General features: G+C 45.3%; 1 protein-coding gene across 2 annotated transcripts in view; it reads right to left on the bottom strand.

Moving 5' to 3' along the window:
• The window catches only part of entpd6 (ectonucleoside triphosphate diphosphohydrolase 6), a 12565-nt gene extending 4169 nt beyond the window's left edge, over positions 1-8396 (bottom strand). The window contains exons 1-5 of one of the 2 annotated variants that reach the window (XM_069177222.1): positions 8297-8396; positions 6995-7271; positions 5501-5577; positions 5274-5417; positions 2575-2650 (exon numbers count right to left, since the gene is read on the bottom strand). In XM_069177222.1, the coding sequence (XP_069033323.1) occupies positions 2575-2650; positions 5274-5417; positions 5501-5577; positions 6995-7250 (553 nt within the window). In that variant the 5' untranslated portion in view covers positions 7251-7271; positions 8297-8396. The remainder of the gene's footprint in view (positions 1-2574; positions 2651-5273; positions 5418-5500; positions 5578-6994; positions 7272-8296) is intronic. The other variant, XM_069177223.1, reaches the window with a different exon arrangement.
• Between the last annotated feature and the right edge of the window lie 2720 nt (positions 8397-11116).

Below are 11116 nucleotides of genomic sequence, written 5' to 3'. Positions count from 1 at the left end.
GCTGGCTTTAGAACTGAGCTGATAACAAGCTGGATGGTCCCTCTCCTCTTCAACCTGGAGGATGCAGCATCCATGATTTCCAAACAGAATCTCAGATTGTGATCCATCAGACCTCAGGACAGTTGTCCACTTCACCTCAGTCCATCTTCAATGATCTCGGTCCAGAGAAGGCGGCGGTGTTTCTGGATCATGTTTCTATCTGGTTTCTTCTTTGGAGAGTTTTAACATCATTTGTGGACGCAGCGATGAACTGTGTTCACAGACGATGGTTTTCACAAGTGTTCCTGAGCCCATGCAGTGATTTCCACTCCAGAATAGTGTGTTTTTAATGCAGTGCTGCCTGAGGGCCCGAAGATCACCACCATCCAATATTGGTTTCCAGCCTTGTCCCTTGTGTTCAGAGATTTCTCCAGATTCTCTGAATCTTTTAATGATATTATGAACCGTAGACGATGAAATCCACTAATTCTTTGTAGTTTTACGTTGAGGAACATTATTCTGATTGTTGAACTATTTTCCAACACAGTCTTTCAGAGTGGTGAACCTCTCCCCATCTTCACTGCTGAGAGACTCTGCCTCTCTGAAATCATCTTTTTGTACCCAATCATGTTAGTGATCTGTTGCCATGGTAACCTCATTAGTTGTCAGATGTTCCACCAGGTGTTTCTCACCATCAACAACTCTTCCGTAAAAGTTTCCTTATCGATCTTGTGTTCTGATTCCAATCGTCCCTCCTGGATACCAGATGTGCCCTCCCCCACTGCCCAACTCCAGATGTTGCCCCTCCTCCGTGCTGCCAGTTGTGGCCCTGCTGTGAACTTCCCTCTAATACCACTGTTGCAGGATATATATGGAAGCTCATGTAGGTCCTGTGTTTTAAATGCACACGCAGCCCCCATTATAATCCAATCCTTTTAAAGTAGTTCATACAAGCAATTATGGCCGTGTGGGATAATGTCCCACTTAATCTTGAAGGGGGGGGGTGATTATCCATCCTGTTTATTCCTGAGGCTGAAATGTTTTCTCCTTCTCTGAGTGGGATCAGTTCGTTACTGCGTCGCTCTAATGGACGGCTCGTCTCACCGGTCCCACGGATTCCATCAGCCTCGTTATCGCCCGCATATCTGCCCTTCTTATCCCGCTGAGATTACCCTCCGCCGGCCTCGGCGGCAGTGACTTATTGTTAATGGAGATGTGTGAGTGGGGGTGCTAAGTGCCAGTGGTTAGCGTCCCGACCTAAAGCCCGCTCTCTCTCCGCACTTGTTTGTTTTGTTTGAAAATTGCTTCTTAGCGTCTCGGCCTAAGAGTTTGATGGTAAAGCTCCAATGATACAGTTTCTATCGGCTCTTTAATCATCCATCCTGCATGCGGACGAGGTCAGAGGTCGCTGGTAAAAGGCTCTAATGCACGCAGCTGAGTGCCACAGACACTAATGTGGTCTCTGAGTTGACCTGGATAAGAGGACGCTCGGTGGGCGCTCCACGTCTTTATTCCTGCTGCCGGTGGAGTGACATCACTTCCTGTCACGGTGGGAGAACGTCAACATCCGACACACAAACACCTGAGAGACCATGAAAGGTTTCAACACGTCACACAACCTCTGACAACAACCGCGGTAGCAGAGGTTTGTGAAATCAAGCGCTCCTGTTCGGAGGCCAGCCTCCCGTCTCCTCCCGTCTCCTCCCGTCTCCTCCGGTCTCCTCCGGTCTCCTCCGGTCTCCTCCGGTCTCTTCCCGTCTCTTCCCGTCTCTTTAATCCTCCATGTTGACGGTGTTCGTTGGGGAAATCAGACACGGACCTCTGAGGATGTGTTCACTGTCCATCATCCAACCCGCTGCACAGATTAAACAAATGAAACACTCTAATCTAATAAAGTCGGAACCAGATGAGGATCTTGTTCAGGATGAGACCTGACGGGAACTTACCGCTCAGTCCGCGTTATTTCAGCCGGCTGTGTCTCTGTTTCCACTTCAACTCACTGCAAACAGACATTCTGGGGCAGCTGATTAGTGAATTAAAACCAACAATCAACCATCAGTGATGTCATCGTTGGTTTGTGAATGTTATGGATCCTCCAGTTCAGATTCTGTCCGTCACCATCTTTGTTAGTTCGGAGCGGTTTGGAGCAGGAAGTGACCATATTTGGATGAGCTGGGGGAGGAGCCAGCGGTGGATCTGACCGATCTGATTGGAAACCTGACGATACTACGTCCCGCCCACCGATAGCTGTAACCTGACTGCACCACAGGCCTGTCAATCAAACAGATACGCCCCCAAAAACAGGTCTTCTTGAATCTTCTTTTCTAATGAATGAGGGATTATTTTCAGATGGACCTCCAGAAAACTAATAAGAAGGAGTGACTTTAGCTAACAACACCGAGATAACTGATGGACACATTTTATTCACTTTGGATTTGATGAGAGAAGTTGAATGGGAGTCTATGGAGCCGGAGGCTTTTTGGAGCCGACCTCTAGTGGCACTCGCTGGTATTGCAGCTGAAGACACTTCTGGATCAGAACCATTTTTCAGACCTGAAGCTACGAACTCTTTTAGAAACAGTCGGTGGTTCGTACCTTCGTCAGTGCCGTCCATGATGGACACGCTGTCGTCTCTGGACAGGAAGGGAGACTCCAGGAACAGTGCCCTCACCTGGACACAAAGGAAACAGCAGTGTTTACAATCAAATGACAAATACACCAATCAATCAATTAATATACCCTGTGAAGATGGAAAATATCCTCAGAACACAACCGACTTTTTAGAAAACAAACACGATTTAACGGATGTTTTTGTTAAAACTTTAATATTTTGATATTAAATAGAATATGATTTTAAATAGAAACTAATCAATGAATTAATGAGCTGACAGAAATGTTATCAGTAAAACAATCTGACACTCAACTAAAACTGGTGAAAACCAATAAAACAGATTTTAATAATTAAATAAAAGTAAATAAAACAGAAACAAACACCTTTAATTTATTTTAAATCTGTTTCTGTGTTGTTATTGATGGTTACTAAATTATTTCACATCATATTCTACAACCTTCATTTATTATTCACTTGTTAACAGTCAGAAGTTTTATTGTGTTTCTATTTTAATAGAGTCCCATTCCAATGTTTGTGTTAATGTTAATAGCCCCACCCCCTTTAATCTGCTGAATCAGGAGCGCCTGATAATAAGAGCAAAGCTTCAGATTAAATCACATTTTGGCTGAACGCTGTAGTCCTGTTATTACTGATTACTTAAAAGATTTAATAGACTTTCTCTTTTTGGCTCTGACAGCAGGAGGAGGAGGAGGTGATGGTGGTGGAGGGGGAGGAGGACAAGGTGGAGGTGGAGGAGGAGGAGGAGGACATGGTGGAGGTGGAGGAGGACGAGGAGGAGGAGGACGACAAGGTGGAGGTGGAGGAGGACAAGGACGACAAGGTGGAAGTGGTGGAGGAGGACGATGACGAGGTGGAGGTGGAGGAGGAGGAGGAGGACGAGGTGGAAGTGGTGGAGGAGGAGGAGGACGATGACGAGGAGGAGGAGGAGGATGAGGTGGAAGTGGTGGAGGAGGACGATGACGAGGTGGAGGTGGAGGAGGAGGAGACATATAATAAATAAAACAAAAAAGTAACACAAACACCGGTGAAGTGTGCATCAGTCAGGTGAAGTGTGCATCAGTCAGGTGAAGTGTGCGTCGGTCAGGTGAAGTGTGCATCAGTCAGGTGAAGTGTGCATCAGTCAGGTGAAGTGTGCGTCAGTTAGGTGAAGTGTGCGTCGGTCAGGTGAAGTGTGCGTCGGTCAGGTGAAGTGTGCGTCGATCAGGTGAAGTGTGCGTCGGTCAGGTGAAGCGTGCGTCGGTCAGGTGAAGTGTGCGTCAGTCAGGTGAAGTGTGCGTCAGTTAGGTGAAGTGTGCGTCAGTCAGGTGAAGCGTGCGTCGGTCAGGTGAAGTGTGCATCAGTCAGGTGAAGTGTGCGTCGATCAGGTGAAGTGTGCGTCGATCAGGTGAAGTGTGCGTCGGTCAGGTGAAGTGTGCGTCGGTCAGGTGAAGTGTGCGTCGATCAGGTGAAGTGTGCGTCAGTCAGGTGAAGTGTGCGTCAGTTAGGTGAAGTGTGCATCAGTCAGGTGAAGTGTGCGTCAGTTAGGTGAAGTGTGCGTCAGTCAGGTGAAGTGTGCGTCAGTTAGGTGAAGTGTGCATCAGTCAGGTGAAGTGTGCGTCAGTTAGGTGAAGTGTGCGTCGGTCAGGTGAAGTGTGCATCAGTCAGGTGAAGTGTGCGTCGATCAGGTGAAGTGTGCATCAGTCAGGTGAAGTGTGCATCAGTCAGGTGAAGTGTGCGTCGATCAGGTGAAGTGTGCATCAGTCAGGTGAAGTGTGCATCAGTCAGGTGAAGTGTGCGTCAGTCAGGTGAAGTGTGCATCAGTCAGGTGAAGTGTGCCTCAGTCAGGTGAAGTGTGCGTCGGTCAGGTGAAGTGTGCGTCGGTCAGGTGAAGTGTGCATCAGTCAGGTGAAGTGTGCGTCAGTTAGGTGAAGTGTGCGTCGGTCAGGTGAAGCGTGCGTCGGTCAGGTGAAGTGTGCGTCGATCAGGTGAAGTGTGCGTCAGTCAGGTGAAGTGTGCGTCAGTTAGGTGAAGTGTGCATCAGTCAGGTGAAGTGTGCGTCAGTTAGGTGAAGTGTGCGTCGGTCAGGTGAAGTGTGCATCAGTCAGGTGAAGTGTGCGTCGATCAGGTGAAGTGTGCATCAGTCAGGTGAAGTGTGCATCGGTCAGGTGAAGTGTGCGTCGATCAGGTGAAGTGTGCATCAGTCAGGTGAAGTGTGCGTCAGTTAGGTGAAGTGTGCGTCGGTCAGGTGAAGTGTGCGTCGATCAGGTGAAGTGTGCGTCGGTCAGGTGAAGTGTGCGTCGATCAGGTGAAGTGTGCGTCGGTCAGGTGAAGTGTGCGTCGGTCAGGTGAAGTGTGCATCGATCAGGTGAAGTGTGCGTCGATCAGGTGAAGTGTGCGTCGGTCAGGTGAAGTGTGCGTCGATCAGGTGAAGTGTGCGTCGATCAGGTGAAGTGTGCGTCGATCAGGTGAAGTGTGCATCGATCAGGTGAAGTGTGCGTCGGTCAGGTGAAGTGTGCGTCGATCAGGTGAAGTGTGCGTCGGTCAGGTGAAGTGTGCGTCGATCAGGTGAAGTGTGCATCGATCAGGTGAAGTGTGCGTCGGTCAGGTGAAGTGTGCGTCGGTCAGGTGAAGTGTGCGTCGATCAGGTGAAGTGTGCGTCGATCAGGTGAAGTGTGCGTCTGACTCGGTCCAGCAGGTGGTGCGCCTTCTCTCCAGGCAGCAGGCGGAGGCCAGCCGTGGCCTTCAGGACCAGGGGGGTGGAGGTCCAGAGCGGCGGGGGGACGCTGGACTTGGCAACCTCCAGGAGCTCCAGGATCCCTTCAGCACACTGGACACAAAGGGAGACATTAATTTTGAAGGATCTCTGCGACACCTGTTGACGTTATGAAAATGTTCATCGTCCATCTGTACCTTCAGTGGATCATCAGCGTACGCAGAGAGTCCAGGTTGGATGGCTCGGAACGTCTCGTGGGCCAGTTTGGGAGCTTCTGGAGGAAGATACACACTTGTAAACACTGAACACCTGGCTGACACACACCTATAAAACATTAGTGTGATTCCAAACCAAAGTCCATTCAAATATCTGTGAATTTAATGAGTTTGCCTGTATATGAACATGGATGAAAATAATCAGCTCAACATTTTTTGTGTCCTGCTGCATCAGGAGCAACTAACACAATTTCAAACCAAACTCCATTCAAATATCCACCAATTTAATATGAATCTGCCTGAAAAACAATTAGCAATAACGGTGTATTTTCTTTGATTCCACCAGCAGTCCAAACGTCTCGTTTAGTCCTAACGGACGGACAGACCCTGGACCTGTGCCTACATCTGAGCTGTCATTAAGCTCTTAACGACAATCCCAGTCTGTATAACTAACAGGTGCTGCCATTAGGCCGGTTAGCTCGGATGCTAACAAAGGAGCCAAAACAGCACTCAGCCTGTGTGATTTAGCTTAGCGGTTAAATGCGATAACGAAGGCATTTGGCCGAGCGCTGCAGGAAACTTTCTCTAAGCCTAATAAACCAAAAAGCTCTAAAACACACTAATGAGTTTGTGTCCATTTGAACTGGCAGCGGCAGCAGAGCGCGACTTAAAGGCTGAAAGCTCCTCTTGTCTGCTGGGATTCACATCTGGTAATTAATGTTTTGGGCCAACATGTGTGGCTTTTAAATACATTAAAAGCAGTTCAGTGAGGTCTGCTTCATAAACCTTCACAATTTGATCCAAGAGGATCCATAAGAATCCCCTTAGCATGGACTAACGAGGTTTAACATCAAAATATCCCAATTCACATCTGATACATGGTAATATCAGTGTGTGAATAACAGGACGCTCAGATATTCAGCTGAATTATTTTCATTCAAGCCGTGCTCGTACGCAGGTAAACTCATGTTGAATCAGAAGATATCTGAATGGACTTTGGTGTGGAGTTGTGTTAGCTGCTCCTGATGCAACAAGAGATTTTCATTGAATGTTGATCATCCATGTTTGTAAACAGGCAAACTCATGTTAAATTGGAAGATATTTGAATGGAGTTTGGTGTGGAGTCACAGCGGTCTACTGTCTCCTTCTGTCTCCTACTGTCTCCTTCTGTCTCCTACTGTCTCCTACTGTCTTCTACTGTCACCTTCTGTCTTCGACTGTCTCCTTTTGTCTCCTTCTGTCTTCTATTGTCTCCTCCTGTCTCCTTGCATCTCCTTCCGTCTCCTACTGTCCTCTACTGTCTCCTACTATCTTCTAATGTCTCCTTCTGTTTTCTACTGTCTTCTACTGTCTCCTTCTGTCTTCTACTTTCTCCTTCTTCTGTCTTCTACTGTCTCCTACTGTCCTCTTCTACTGTCTCCCACTGTCCTCTACTGTCTCCTACTGTCTCCTACTGTCTTTTGTCCCTTTCTGTACCTCTGTCCTCCATCTGGAACTTGAAGACGTGGATCCGGGTCCCGGTGCTCCCGGCATCGAACATGATGCCGTACTGGAAGCTCCGCCCATCGTCTGCGGTCCGGTCCGATCCGGGCCGGTGGTGGTGGGGGGGGGGAGGTAGTCTGTTGGAGGAGGAAGAGGAGGAGGAGGAGGAGTAGTGATGCTTCACAAACATCAGGTAGGCGAGCAGGCAGCCTGCAAAGAGGAAGACTCCGGCCAGCTTTGGTCTCTTCATCTTGACTCATTCTGTGTGGAGCTGCACACCAGAGTTAATGCAAAAAAAAATCAGATTTAACAGCAGACTTTACAGAACACACTACAGGTTCACAGTCAAACTCCCATCATTCAAAGTTACTGATGTAACTTCGTGTCATTTTCACAAGTGGCACACACTAATGAACACAACATAACTGAGATATATATACTTATAAAATTGGAAGATATCTGAATGGAGTTTGGTTGGATTATATCAGTTGCTCTGATTTGTGACAAGAAAAGACATTAAAAGTAAATAAATCAATATTCATCGTTAATGTCTGCCTACATACAAACTGTTCATACTATTTGAAGATTTGAATGGAGTTTGGTGCTCTGATTTAAGAAAAATACATTGCAGAAAATACATTAATATTCATCCTCACTGTTTAGCATTTTAGTCGTAAACCTTAAAAACAGTAGCTGATTAAATTAAATTGATAGATATTTGAATGGAGTTTCGTCTGATCTCAGCAGCAGCCTTTCGTGATTTATTTTACAGTCAAATATATCTTTGCTGAATTTTTGTGAAGGCACCTTTAACTTCTCAAAAAGTGTTGTTTGTACAAGTAACTTGACATTAAATTGATGGATATTTCAATGAGGTTTGGTGAGGATCAATGATGTGTGAGTAGTTGCGACTAATTGTGTCAAATATCAATCCAATGAAGAGTGTGTATTCACACTAACATTAAATTAGCAGATATTTGAATGGACTCTGGCGTGAAGTGATGTCAGCTGTTCTGTCAAGTAAACAGCTGCTGCTACCGTAACAGAACATCGAATTTACCACAATTCATTTTAAATGTTCATCAGATGTTATAAAAGAAGGAACACGCGATAAAAGCATGCTTGTTTGTTTACTTGTTTGTTTGTCCTGACATCAGTTTTCAGATGCTAACAGTTAGCTCAACCTGAAAGGCTGGTTCAGCCGGTTAGCATCATGTTAGCATGGGGCTGATAAACTAGCAGCGGCGACGCAGAACTTCTGTTCCCGAACAGCCGGTGAGACGTGTGTTTACGTACCGAGCAGCTGCTCCGTTAATTCAACATTTCATTCACTTTTCTCTTCATTTTCAGATGCTAACTCCACTGTCAACAACACGGCGCCGCCTGATGACGTCCTCGCGTGCTCACTGGTGACGTGGCAATATCGCGAGAGCATAATAAACGGTCTCATTTATGAAAAGAAGAAAAGCAATTACTTGGTCACACTAATCAATGAAACAAATAAATAAGACAAACTTTATGAGAAAATGAAATATCAGTTTTCAACATTAAATATGAATTTGTGTAAATTGTGTTAATATTGAATCGCTAAATAATGACAACTCTTTTAAACGGACTAATTATCATAAAATGAGCATATAAAACACATTTAAAGATTTTTTTTTTTTTTTTTTACTTGTAAGGTAATATGAGATGTTTTGTTTAAACATTCTAAATAATATTATAGTGTTGGTTCTCACTCTAATAAACTGTTGATGAAATTCTTTAACAACATGAACCTTCAGTATCATGAAGAGAGAAGTGAACTGTGGCAGAAGGTTTTTATGGAGCTGAGATTGATCAGAACAGAACCGGGTCCAAACTCACGTCTGATCACAGCAGGAACATTTACAACACATATTTCTGAAGGTTTTTCCAGTTGTTTCCAAAGAAAGAATATTTGTGGTGGAAAAATGACATTTACTGTGTATAAAAGAGACCACATTAAACTATTAACAGCAGCGCAGTGACATCATAGCGTTAAAACTCTTTTCTTTTCATGAAGTTTGTTGTGAGCACGCTCAGCCTGAGACCAACCACAGGGTTCTCTTTAAATCTGTGACCATTTAAAACTTGAACTGTCCTGGAGTCCGGCAGAGACCCCCCCTGTGATGAAGTGATGAAGATGAAGTGATGAAGATGAAGAGATTAAGTGATGAAGTGATGAAGATGAAGAGATGAAGAGCTGAAGAGCTGAATAGATGAATTGATGAAGATGAAGTGATGAATTGATGAAGTGATGAAGATGAAGTGATGAAGATGAAGAGATGAACCAGACATTGATGCTGCAGCTGGTGGTAGTGTTTGTGCTGATGTCAGCGCTGCAGCTACATGCAGGTCATGTGACCCATCAGGAAGATTATTGGGACTCGTTTGGAGGATTTCTGCAGATATAATTCAGCATGTTAGGATCATAATTGATGGAAGATTCCAGTTTCATCCTGTAAGACGCCGGTTCAGAGTGGATTAGACATCTGGACTGAGCTGCCTTATTTCTGAGCCTTATTAGGCTGCATCTTACTTATTTATCTGTAATCATCTCTGCAGCTCATCAGCTCTGATTATCATCTGCAATCTGCAGCAGCTGCAGGCCGTCGTGCTGCAGATGAAAACTCTGAAATATGTGTTTTAAACTGAGAAACTGCTTCAGTGTTTTAAAGTTTATTCTGTGAATCTCTGATGAAGAACCTGCTGCTGGTCCTGATGGTTCAGACTGAGGATGGAACCACTAACTGTTTCTAAAAGTGTTCGTAGCTTCAGGTCTGTAAAATGGTTCTGATCCAGAAGTGTCTTCAGCTGCAATACCAGCGAGTGCCACTAGAGGTCGGCTCCAAAAAGCCTCCGGCTCCATAGACTCCCATTCAACTTCTCTCATCAAATCCAAAGTGAATAAAATGTGTCCATCAGTTATCTCGGTGTTGTTAGCTAAAGTCACTCCTTCTTATTAGTTTTCTGGAGGTCCATCTGAAAATAATCCCTCATTCATTAGAAAAGAAGGTTCAAGAAGACCTGTTTTTGGGGGCGTGTCTGTTTGATTGACAGGCCTGTGGTGCAGTCAGGTTACAGATATCGGTGGGCGGGACGTAGTATCGTCAGGTTTCCAATCAGATCGGTCAGATCCACCGCTGGCTCCTCCCCCAGCTCATCCAAATATGGTCACTTCCTGCTCCAAACCGCTCCGAACTAACAAAGATGGTGACGGACAGAATCTGAACTGGAGGATTCATAACGTTCACAAACCAACGATGACATCACTGATGGTTGATGACATCACTGATGGTTCGATTCATATTCGAAAATATCGTATCAGTATATGTGACGATCTTTCCTTCTTAATTTCCCGTTTTTACCGGCACCTTGTTGTAATGTGTTACTCCGTCAGAAGGTGGCAGTGATGCACCTGAAAGCTGCCAGCTGTCATTAAACAACATAGAGAAAGAACATGTTGCTGCTTGTATAAAGTGGAAAATATGGGACCTAGTTCAGAACCCTGAGGAACTCCATGACTAACTTCAGCAGGAGGAGGAGGAGGAAGAAGAAAAGGAGGAAGAGGAAAAAGAAGAAGAAGAAGAGGAGGAAAAGGAAGAGGAAGAGGAAAAAGAAGAGGAGGAAAAGGAAGAGAAGGAGGAGGAGGAAGAGGAATAAGAAGAGGAGGAGGAGGAGAAAGAGGAATAAGAAGAGGAGGAGGAGGAGGAGGAGTTGTGCGCCTCTCAGCGACGTCCCTGCAGGGATTATTAAAGGTTTGCAGATGAAATTGGGGTCATGATGACATCCTCTAAAACCATCAGAGCTTCTAAAACCAATAACGAGAGTGAACGCAGCGTCTCCGGCCGGCCAATCCGCCGGCTGCTGCTGCTGCCGCTCTATTTTTGGAAGAGAAAGAGAAATGATGATTAATGTTATTGGATTATTTACATTGCCTTCAACATGATTGAGCCGCAGAAATGAAATTAAAATGTGTGTTGAATGGGATTTTCTAGGAAAGTCCTGTAAAAACCACGACGGTAATAAAGAATGACTAATTCTCCCAAAGTCGATTAAACACCAGGAAAAGCAGCAGAGACGAGGATTAGACGG

This window comes from Embiotoca jacksoni, unplaced genomic scaffold, assembly GCF_022577435.1.
Source record: "Embiotoca jacksoni isolate LCO1_2020_lvr unplaced genomic scaffold, fEmbJac1.0.p SCAF_70, whole genome shotgun sequence".
Classification (NCBI taxonomy): domain Eukaryota; kingdom Metazoa; phylum Chordata; class Actinopteri; family Embiotocidae; genus Embiotoca; species Embiotoca jacksoni.
This window is presented reverse-complemented; position numbering and strand designations above follow the sequence as displayed.